Here is an 11115-nt window from a genome sequence, read left to right as displayed (position 1 = left end):
ACCCACTGCTCATCGCAACCCCACACCATGTCGACCAAGAATAACCCCAAGTATGCCCACCCCCTCGACGCCCTCTCCAAGGCCGAGATCCTCGCGTCGGTCGACGCCGTCCGCCGCTTCATGGCCAAGGGCCAGTACGAGGGCGCGCCTGCCACCAAGCCCCTCTTCAATTCGGTCTCGCTCCTCGAGCCGCCCAAGTACGATGTCCTCCGCTGGATGAAGCTGTTCAGCGAGGAGGAGATTGCCTCGTCCAAGTCGGCCACTGCCGCCAAGACCCTCACCCGCCAGGCTGACGTACGTCGCTCCCCGCTCCCTCCTGCCACCTGCTGACTCCCGCAGATCCACCTCATCTGCAACGACACGTTCCAGGCGTTCGAGGTCGTCGTCGACCTCCCGTCCAACCTCGCCGAGGCCGGCACCAAGGTCGACTCGCCCATCGTCTCGAGCTGGAAGCTGCTGGCCAAGGGCGTCGAGCCCTCGCTCCAGACCGAGGAGCTCCTCTGGGCCGAGGAGATCTGCCGCACCGACGCAAAGGTCAAGGAGGCCGTCGAGGCCGTCGGCATCAAGCAGGAGGACCTGTACGTCGACGGCTGGTGCATCGCCTACGACGAGCGCTTCCCCAACCGCCGCCTGCAGCAGTGCTTCCTGTTTGCGCGCATCCGCCCCGGAGACAACCTGTACGCGCACCCGCTCGACATGGTGCCCGTCATGGACTCGCACACGGGCGAGATTGTCGCCATCGACTACCCTCCCAACAACCCCGACGAGAAGAACCCTACCCCTGCGTCCTCGGCCGAGGCGTACGCCGCCGCCGACGCCCGCGAGCGCTTCGCGCCCCCCATGGCCCCGCACAACTACCTCCCCGAGCAGATTGTCCAGGACGAGCCCAACTTTACCGTCCGCGACACGCTCAAGCCGCTCCACGTCCTCCAGCCCGAGGGCGTCAGCTACAAGCTGTTTGGCAACGTCATGGAGTGGCAGAACTTCAAGTTCCACATCGGCTTCAACTACCGCGAGGGTCTGGTGCTGTCCGGCATGACGTACGCCGACGGCGCAAAGGGCGAGCGCCCCATGTTCTATCGCATCTCGGTCGCCGAGATGGTCGTGCCCTACGCCAAGGCGCTGTTCCCCCACCACCGCAAGCAGGCCTTTGACACGGGAGAGTACGGTATCGGTGCGCTGGCCAACTCGCTCGCGCTCGGCTGCGACTGCCTCGGCTCGATCACCTACCTCGACGCCGACATGGTCACCCGCGAGGGTAACGTCCAGACCATCAAGTCTGCCATCTGCATCCACGAGGAGGACGCCGGCATCCTGCACAAGCACACCGACTTCCGCGACAACAAGGCCCACGTCGCACGTAACCGCCGCCTCGTCATCTCGTCGATCTGCACCGTCGCAAACTATGAGTACGGCTTCTACTGGAACGTCTACCTCGACGGCTCGATCGAGATGGAGATCAAGGCGACGGGTATCGTCAACGCCTACCCCCTCCGCAAGGACGAGGCCCGCGACCCCGCCCACGAGGTCGAGGTCGCACCCCAGATCGCGGCGCAGCACCACCAGCACCTGTTCTCGGTCCGCCTCGACCCCATGCTCGACGGCCTCAACAACCGCGTGACCCAGGTCGACGTCATCCCTGACGAGGGCGAGGTCGGCTCCGAGACAAATTTCTACGGCAACGGCTTCCACACGGTCAAGACGCCCTTCAAGACGTCCAAGGAGTCGGTCGCGCACGCCGACCCCATCAAGTGCCGCTCGTGGCTCATTGAGAACCCCAACAAGCTCCACTACTCGTCAAAGGCCCCCATCGCCTTCAAGATCCAGTGCAAGGACATGCCCCCGCTTCTTGGCAAGCCTGGATCGCTTGTGTGGAACCGCGCGCCTTGGGCCCGCCAGCACATCTTCACGACTACCTACAACGAGGAGGACCCCGACAAGATGTTCCCGTCAGACATCCACATCAACCAGCACCCCGGTGCCGAGACGGGCTTCGGCTCGCAGGTCTGGGTCGACCGCAACACCGACATCTCCAACTCGGACATTGTTGTGTGGCCTACCATGGGTGTTACGCACCTCTGCCGTCCCGAGGACTGGCCTATCATGCCGTGAGTGTTAACGCGAGGTCTGGGAAGCGGCGACGAGAGGAAGGGGACGTGGAGAGGCCGGATGGAGTGTCGAGACAGCTTGGTGGTCGCCACTTTGTGGCAGCGACCCGGTTTACCCGACACCCGGTTTACCCGGCTTGTACTGTGGCAAACACCACTCCTCCCACTCGACCTCACCAGACCCCCCTCTCTTCAATCCTCTGCTCATTGCTAACCACAACAGTGTCGAGATCCTGCGCTTCCATCTCAAGCCCTCGGGATTCTTCGACCGCAATCCAGGATTGGATGTCCCCTCGATCGCCGACGCGAAGTCGCGCTTCGCCAACGAGGCCTTCGCCAACGGAACGACCAACGGCACCAACGGCGCCGCCAACGGCGAGTCGTGCTGCGCTCGCTAATTGTCTATATAGTGCATAGGAAGGAAATCCCCGGTTTGTACAATCTCTGTGTAAAGTAGCCATCACATCCGGTCAATGCAATAGTGGTTTGAAGAGGGTGAGGTGGGATGGAGTTGGTTTTGCCGGGGTCGAAGTGCTACACCCTGCCTGTGTTCACGCCGCCACACGATGGAAAGCAATGACTCTGGCGCGACGATACGGCCTGTGTGTGTACGAGGGACTCAGAGGAGTGGACAGCCTTAGTGCTCACATTCATCGACATTGCTATCAGGGTGCCGGAAGGCAGGCGGGGATGGAGTTGGTTGGGCCCGGGTCAAGTGCCACCGCTGTGATCACACTGCCTAAGGACCTAAAGCAACGGCTCCGGTGCAACGATTGGGCTTGTGTACGGGGGGTACGAAGGATTCGACGGTCCTGGTGCACACATACATACGTTGCGACCGACAGGCTTCTTTCGAACTGAAGTTGATCGCACTCATCGCAGGGCAACGCTGCACCGCCGCCACAGGGCACGAAACGACCCCCAGTATTGGTCATGCTGCGGTCCACGGCCTGCGTACGAGGGGCAAGCAGAAGTGGACATCTTTGGTGCACACAAACATGGCGACGAGACACACGTGCCGAAGCCGCACTGACGTAATGTCGACCGACGCGACTGTCTTCTGAGACAACTGAGACATGTCTCACATCCAACAACAAACCAAAAAGGAGCTCGCCTCCAGCCTCCCAAACCCCCTCGGTGGGTTGTCAGGCCACAGCGACGACTCGAACAGTCGACCTATGGCCCCGGACCTGGTTGAAACAGTCGTAGCTTTCAACTACCGACTGAGCCACCCGCCCCGCGCTAGACAGCGCGTTGGGTTTGGCGTCGCGCGGGGGGGTATGAACCGGCATACAACAACGCATTCATCGCACCGTCACCGGCACACTGAACCGCCGCCACCCTCCCACTGCACAAGGCTGCATGCACTCTCGCGCCATCTGAAGCATGTACATAGATCGTTACATTTCGTGTGTGACTATGTATGCCACTTGTTTTCCGGTTCATCGTCCAGATCCACCTCTATTCCCCACACCCTCTAGTCCCCACCCTAACCCCCTACCACGCCAGCTTGCCCACGACCGACCGCGGCCAGGTGCGCACGACGAGCTTGCGCAGCTCGTCCATGGCCAGGAGGCCAATCGCCAGCGGGACGGGCAGGAGCCAGTGCTTGATGGGCACGGACGCCGTGCCGAACAGGTTCTGGATGCCCGGGACCTCAGTCACAAAGATGGCGATGATGAGGGACGCGATAGGGCCGGCAAACAGCCACCAGTTGGACTGGGGTCCGCGCTGGAAGGTGCTCATGCGCTTGTTGCGCACCGAGAAGAGGTTGGCAATCTGCAGGATGACGAGGGTGACAAAGTAGACACACTGGCCCGTGTTGAGGAACTTGTTGAGCTCGTCCTGCGTGTGGCCGTAGTACCCGTCCGAGTAGTTTGCAAACGCAAAGAACATCTTGTTGACCGGGATGCCGGCGGCCGTGTAGATGTAGTAGAAGAACATGGAGTGGGCCGTCACCGTCTCCATGATGCCGATGAAGAGGTAGCTCTGGGCGTAGATGTTGAAGTTGACCAGGTGGGAGCGGGCGGGGTCGCGTGGGGGCAGGGAGAGCAGGTCGAACTCTTCCTTCTCAAAGATGAGAGTGATGCACGACGCCAGGTCCGTGAAGCAGCAGATGATGATCATGAGGAACGAGGAGAGTGGGAGCGGGCAGCCGAAGAAGACGTTGAGGATGACGGGCCAGTCCTCGGACCACGAGCCAGCGGGGAGGAGGTACGAGATGACCTTTTGGAGGTTCTGGAACACGAGTCGGCCGAGCTTGATGCCCTCGATGATGGACGAAAAGTTGCCCATGAGCACGAGGTCAGACGCCTCCATGGCCACGTCCGATCCGGAGACCATCGCAATGCCGACGTTGGCGGCCTTGAGCGCCGGCGCGTCGTTCACGCCGTCGCCCGTGACGGCAACCACGGCGCCGCGGGTGCGGAGTTCAGTGACGATGCGGAGCTTCTGCTCGGGGGTGGTGCGGGCGAAGACCACCTCCTCGTACTTGCAAATGATATCCCACTGCTCGGGTGTGAGGTCGGCGATCTCGCGCCCCTCGACGAGGAGTGACGACTCGATGAACGCGTCGCGCGCCGTGAGCTCGGTGACCTGTGCGGCGCGCTGCTTGCCCTCAAACTCGGGGATACGGTCCGGGTCGGCGTGCGAGCGCAGGATACCGATCTGCTGCGCGATGGCGCAGGCGGTCAGGGAGAAGTCGCCAGTGACCATGAAGAAGCGCGATCCGCAGCGGCGCACCTCCGACACGGTGTGCGGGATGTCGTGGCGCGGAGGATCGAGGATACCGACCAGCCCGACGATGGTGAGGTTGTCGGATGCGACCTCCATGATGTACTCTTCGAACGCGGCCGAGTCGGGAGACATCTTGGTGAGGCACGTCTGCTCGGTGAGCATGATGACGCGCTGGCCCTGGCGCGACCACTTGTCCTGCAGTGCGAGGAGACCGGCGCGCGCAGAGACGGTCAGGGGGAGGACCTCGCCGCTGTGCGAGATGTAGCTCGTGCATCGGTCGATGAGGACGTCGGGCGCGCCCTTGACGAGGATCTGGGAGTCGCCGCCAGCCAGTGGCTTGATAAACGTCAGCGCAAACTTGTTGCGCGAGTTGAAGGGCAGGTCGAAGGCGCGGGTGTAGGCAGAGCTGATGGTTGCGGGCGGGAGAGAGGCCGTGAAGCGGAGCAGCGCGGCGTCGGTCGCATTGCCTTGGATCTTCCTCTCGGACGCTGGCAGAGCCCCCTTCTCACCCTCCTCGCTCTTGTCAAAGAACGCGTCGTTGCACAGCGTCATGCCCTTGCGGAACGTGGCGAACGCCTGCGACTTGTGGTCGGCCTCGATGGGGAGGAACGCCTTGTCGACAAAGCCGAGCGACACGACCGTCATGCGGCCCTCGGTCAGGGTGCCCGTCTTGTCCGAGCACACGACGTTGACGCAGCCGAGCGTCTCGACGGTCGACAGCGACTTGGGCAGGACCTTGGCGTCGCGCATGCGGCGCGCGATGAGCGACAGCGTGAGCGCCACGGCCATGGGCATGCCCTCAGGGATGAAGGCGACAACGAGTGACATGAGGTTGGTGAGGATGCCGACCGTGTTGAGGAAGTCGTAGTGGTCCCTCCTGAGCCAGGCGAGCCAGGTGATGAGCATGATGATAACGAGTGTGAGGGTGAGGGCGATGATGATGCGAACGAAGCGGGTGATCTCCTTCTGCAGGTTGGTGCGCTCGTCACCGCCCTTGCTGGTCAGGCGATTGATGCGGCCCATGACGGTGCGGCTGCCGGTGAGCACGACGATGCCGGTGGCCGTGCCGTTGCAGACGTGGGTGCCGAGCAGGGCAATGTTCTTGGCCTCGAGGAAGTTGGGCTCGTCGGAATCGACGGCGCCGGGGACTTCCTCCGACTCGCCTGGGCATTAGTGGATACTCGTGAGCATCAGACACCCACCAGTCAGGACGGCACGGTCAAACTTGAGGTCGTTGGACGCCTTGATGATCCTCATGTCCGCGGGCACCTTTTGGCCCGTCGAGAGCTGGACAATGTCGCCGACGACGAGCTCGGACGCAGCAATCGACTTGGCCTCGCCATCGCGAAGGACCACCGCGTTCTCTGGGAGCAGGTCAAGAATCGACGCCATGACCTTCTGGGCCGACCAGTCCTGCAGGCCGCTGAAGAGCGCCTGGGAGAAGATGACGAGGAGAACGACGATCGCCAGCGCCAGGTTGTAGGGGGCAGGCGGGTTGCCCAGCGGCTTCCATGAGATGAAGAAGATGATGACACCGATCCAGAGGATGGAGCAAAAGTCGCCAAAGACATAGCGCAGGATCTTCTTCCAGAACTGGGGCTTGCGGTGGATGAGGATGTTCGCCCCGTTGCGCTTGATGCGCTTCGTGACGGCGTCGGTGTCGAGACCGACCGCCGGAGAGACGCCGAGGCGCTGGGCCACCTCGTGGGCCGAGAGGGTGTGGAACTCGAGTTTGGAGAAGAAGCCCGAGTCGTCGTCGGTCGACTCGGCGGTCGGTGTCCTCGACCAGAACGCGCGCTTGCGCTGAGGCACCGCGGACACCGGCTCGAACCGCTGCGAGTCGTAGACGTGGATCGAGAGGGTGCGGAACTCGGCGGGCACGCGCGCCGTCGAGCGCTGGATCGGCGCGAGGTCGGGGAACGTGATGCCGCGCGCGCGGTCGTCGAGCGTCTGGACCTTGTCGTCGAGGCTCAGGCTTGAGCGCGGCGACGCCAGCGGCGACGGTGACGACTTTTCGACGTCGGCAAAGCTTGTGTGCTTTGACATGGTGGCGAGGGGGTTAGTGGTGCGGACAGAGCCGTAGGTCCTAGGTGGTGCCGAGTTGACCAGCCAAGAGCGATCTGCGAAGGAGGGCCGCCATGAGCTAAGTTTGTGGAGGGCCGTGAGGGGGGACATACTGGCGGTCTGGGTGCTTACTAGGCCTGGGTTGGGGCTGGGCCAGGCGAAGAAGGCAGTCTTGATGAGATGGGGAGTCACAAGAAGCTAGACTCGGGCAGCTTTAAGCTGCTGCTAGCGGGCCATGTCCATCACTTTTTCTCGCCTCTGGAGTTGCCGGGGACCGGGTGAAGTCCTCGCGCGGTACCGCAAACGACGTGGAAGAGTCCCCCATTCGCTGCTGCCGAGCGCGTGTGGGACTCGCCTTGCACAGCGAAGGCGTGGTGCGCCTGGCGACGACATGGCATGGGATCGGTGAGGCGCCTCGCGCCCGCCTCTGGCCTCTGGCCTCTGGACGGAACGCGCGATTTTGGTGGGCACCGTGCTATCGGATCGCACCTGGAGTGGGTGGCCTGAGTCAGGTCAGGTCAGAGGTCAGTCGAGTTGAGCCTGATGTGATCAGTATGGTGAGTGCCTCGTCGAGAAGCAGCAGGAGCCATGCCAAGAGCGTCATGGAGCCGGGAATAGGCCCAACGCGGATTGGAGTAGAAGTGAGAGAGAGATGCAGGTTGAATGAGGGATTTCTCGACAACAACAAAGGGCCGGCAGGCAGGGAGGCAGGGCAGATTAGATCCGCTCGCGCTCGCCTCGTGCTCCAGGCGGCCTCGCTGCGATGCGGGAATTTTGTCGCCAGCCAGCGATAGCGCAATTGACGGATCGAGCAGGCGCCTAGCAGAGTGCAGAGCGCATGCACGCACGCATGCATCGGGCCGACATGACACCTCGAGGGCGAGGTCGAGGGTGGAGGTGGAGGGGGAGGCGCCGCATCGCACAGTGGCCGCATCCAGCCAAGCGCGATTTACCCACTGCCGGCTGGTCCAATCTGGAGACGCGGGGCGGGGGGTGGGGTCGCCGCGTGGGGTGGGGCAACAGGCGACACCGACGCGACATGCGCGACAAAACACCTCATCGCGGCAGGCGGGCGCGTGCATAGACGAGGTGCGCTGCAATGGGCGAGGGGCCATGCATTCTGGGGATGAGTAGCACGCCGCAATCCGCAATGCGGCTCAGTGCACTTTTTCAGCGGGGGATGGGTCAAGCGGGCCGGGGTCTGTCGCCAGACACTGCAGCGTCGGCGCCGAGCAAGCCACTGCACAGCACGCCGAGGCCGTCAGCGCCGGGGCCGCCGATTCCGACGACGCGCAGGAATCGGAGTTGTGGCCGGATAACGATAACGAGGTGGAGAGCAGTGTTGACCAAGTCGGGATGCCAAGACGTCGGTACGTCACTGCGGCGCGGAGGCGACAACTCCGGTGCACCACGAGCGCACAAGGCCGCTCGGTGCTCCATCTCGTTGCTCGTTCTGCACAGCACGCAGCGAGCGACGACGGCATAAAGACTGGCAACGGCGAGCGCGACCTCTCGCCACCCATCTCCTACACCATGCCAGGCTACTTCAAATCCGAAGGCTCCAAGGAGCTGGTCGCCATCGACCCGCCCGTCGGCGTGCTCCCGGGCTACGTGCGCCGCGAGCCCTCGGTGCTCTACATGCGCAGCAAGATCTTCTCCCTCAAAGACGTGGGTGGCGAGCTCTCCAGGCGCTGACAGTAGACCGAGTTCCCGATAACCGACGGCAACGGCGACGTGGTGGTGCGCGTGACTGCGCCGTCGCTCTCCTTCAAGTTCCGGCGAGACATCCTCGACGACGCCGGCAACGTGCTCTTCAAGCTCCACTGTCCCCCCTTGCGGCTGCTCGCCAAGGTCATCGCGATGGACGCTGACGACCGCGAGGTCTTCGTCGTCGAGAACAGGTTCACTGGTGCGTCGAGGGGTGCCGGCAGAGCTGACGGCCCAGTCAAGACGAAGATGACGGTCACGTTCACAAACTACAACTCGAAGCAGAAGGAGACGCTCCACCTCGAGGGCGACATGCTCGGGCGCAGCGCTGATATCCGGCTCGCGGACGGGCGCGTCGTCGCGCAGCTCGACCGGCAGCTGTTCAAGAAGGGCGAGATTACGAGCAACAAGGAGAGCGTGAGTGCGCGAGCGAGCGAGCGTCAGCTCGCGACTGTGCCGCAGTGCCCAGCTCACGCCGCAGTACTTTGTGTGGATCGCGCCCGGCGTCGACCTGGCCCTCCTCGCGTCCCTCTGCGTCGCCTTCAGCGTCATCAAGGAGCAGTACGGGCAGTAGGTTGCTCGCTGCCGCTTCGTATCCACCCAGGCCCGCGCGCGTAAGAAGGCCACCCCGCCCTGCAAGTATCATGTGTAGCTCCATCCCTCCCTGTCTGTATTAATGCATTGTCGTCGCACTCGCCGCCGTAGCCGAGCTGGCTGCCGGCCGCAGCGCCGCAGTCGCTGCCGTCGCCATCCTCGTCGTAATCGCCGCGTCGTACCCGAGTAGATCAGGTCAGACGCGGTCACATGGCCGCGTGCCTCGCTCGTGCTCGCTCCGATTGTGCCATTGTTTGGCTCGACTCGATGGAGCGCGCTTGGCACCTTGGCCCATGTGGGGCTATATAGCGTGCCGAGCAGCGCAGCTCCATCGCAGTCCCCCTCCATCACAAGCACAATGGCGCACAGAGTATCCACCGAGTCAACAAGGACAGTAACGGCGGCGTCGCTGCACCTCGTGGGCGCCGACACCCCGGCCCCGACCCCGGCCACCGCGCCGCTCCCCTACCTCCCCCTCGAGCTCGTGCTCCACCTCATCTCGCTGCTAGACCCGACCCGCAGGCAGCAGCGGCACCTGCTCGCCGCGTTCGCGGCCGCCTCGCGCGCGTGCAGCGCCGTCGCCGAGCGCGTCCTCTACTCTGCCCTCGAGCTCGACGGGCGCGACTTTACGACGCTGGCCGCCGACCCCGCGCTCCTCCCAGCCAGGCGGCGCAAGCTCGCGGCCGCGCGCTTCGTGCGTATCGTGGCCCCGCTCACTCCCGCCGAACTGGACGCGGCGTACGCCCTCGCACGCGACGACGACCGCGCCCCCCTCTTTCCAAGCGCCACGGCCGTCCACCTCGTCGACACGCGCCGCGTCCTCGCGCCGCGCATGGCGCGCCCCGGCGCCGCTCCGCCGTCCGACGTGCTCCTCTTCGCCCAGCCCGCCATCTGCGTCGATGGAAGCGCGTCGAGCACGCTCCTCAAGTTTCTGCCGTGCGCCGCGGCCCCGGCTATCACCTCGCACGCGACGCTCGCGTCCAGCGCGTTCCGCGACCTCGTGCCCCAGTGGAGCAGGTACACCGTCTTCGACGACAGCGGTAACCCCGCGACGCGGTCGCTGCGCTTCATGTCGCAGATTGCGTCCGCGACTCGGGCAGAGCAGCCGCGCATCGAGCTGCGGTACCGCGCCCAGCCGGACACTGCGCGCGTCCTCCGCGCCAAGTGGGAGGTGGACAAGCTCGCGTTCGACGTGCGCTTCTCGGCTGCGGACGAGGTGCCCGCCGATAAGGGGTGCGACGTGTGTGGTGAGTGCGGGCAGTGGGCAAAGCTGACGACCAGGCCAGACGTGGGCCGCCGAGCGGCCAGAGTGGCAGGCCACGCCGGACGACAGGCGCGCGTGGAGAGAGCCGCCGCGCAATGTCGGGCGCGCGGCGTTCGAGGAGCGCTCGGCAGAGTGGTCGCACTGGGGGCTGGCGCCGAGGGCGAGGGGCGCGGCGTAGCGCGCGGCGTAGCTTGCAAGGAGAGTCGCCTTCCATCCTGGCTCGAGGCCGACGCCGCACACGGTGGCGAGCGCCGCTCGCTGCTCCAAGGAACCTGTTGTATAATGTTGAGGATGCACGCGACTGTTGTACCCGCACGCGCCGCACGTGCTCGCCGTAGACTGCGCTTGGGCGGAGTCGGCAGTCGTCATGATGACGGCAGACAATGCTCACTCACCGTCGGCTCCACCGAACAATAGTGAGACACCAACTGAAGACAACAAAGGTGAGGGAAGGAGGGCGGCGAGATGCGCGGCGGGTGGATAACGTGCGCCGAGTGATGGCGAGTGAGTGAGGAAGGTGACTCAACCTCCGAGTCCAGTCACCCAGTCAGCCATCTCGCCCCGCCTTCCCTCCCCCCGACGCCGACGCCGACGCCGGCACCGCGCGCTCGGGCACGGATCTGACGCCGCCTGGCCCCTGCG

At 64.2% G+C, this 11115-nt stretch overlaps 4 protein-coding genes across 4 annotated transcripts; 3 read left to right on the top strand and 1 right to left on the bottom strand.

The window, feature by feature from the left end:
* Positions 1-27: 27 nt before the first annotated feature.
* AMO1 (peroxisomal copper amine oxidase) lies at positions 28-2506 on the top strand (the record flags this gene model as incomplete). Its single annotated transcript, XM_069350148.1, has 3 exons — positions 28-294; positions 340-2108; positions 2332-2506. 3 exons carry the CDS (start codon positions 28-30, stop codon positions 2504-2506), a joined length of 2211 nt encoding a protein of 736 aa, XP_069213692.1.
* Positions 2507-3605: 1099 nt separating this feature from the next.
* Q8F55_001529 (uncharacterized protein) lies at positions 3606-6890 on the bottom strand (the record flags this gene model as incomplete). Its single annotated transcript, XM_069350147.1, has 2 exons — positions 3606-6007; positions 6047-6890. The coding sequence occupies 2 exons, from the start codon at positions 6888-6890 to the stop codon at positions 3606-3608; spliced, it is 3246 nt and encodes a 1081-aa protein (XP_069213691.1).
* A 1551-nt stretch (positions 6891-8441) lies between these two features.
* Positions 8442-9189, top strand: Q8F55_001528 (uncharacterized protein; the record flags this gene model as incomplete). Its single annotated transcript, XM_069350146.1, has 4 exons — positions 8442-8576; positions 8610-8817; positions 8854-9032; positions 9097-9189. The coding sequence occupies 4 exons, from the start codon at positions 8442-8444 to the stop codon at positions 9187-9189; spliced, it is 615 nt and encodes a 204-aa protein (XP_069213690.1).
* Positions 9190-9567: 378 nt separating this feature from the next.
* Positions 9568-10651, top strand: Q8F55_001527 (uncharacterized protein; the record flags this gene model as incomplete). Its single annotated transcript, XM_069350145.1, has 2 exons — positions 9568-10456; positions 10491-10651. 2 exons carry the CDS (start codon positions 9568-9570, stop codon positions 10649-10651), a joined length of 1050 nt encoding a protein of 349 aa, XP_069213689.1.
* Positions 10652-11115: the final 464 nt, after the last annotated feature.

This window comes from Vanrija albida (genome assembly GCF_041260175.1).
Source record: "Vanrija albida strain AlHP1 chromosome Unknown contig_1, whole genome shotgun sequence".
Taxonomy (NCBI): domain Eukaryota; kingdom Fungi; phylum Basidiomycota; class Tremellomycetes; order Trichosporonales; family Trichosporonaceae; genus Vanrija; species Vanrija albida.
This window is presented reverse-complemented; position numbering and strand designations above follow the sequence as displayed.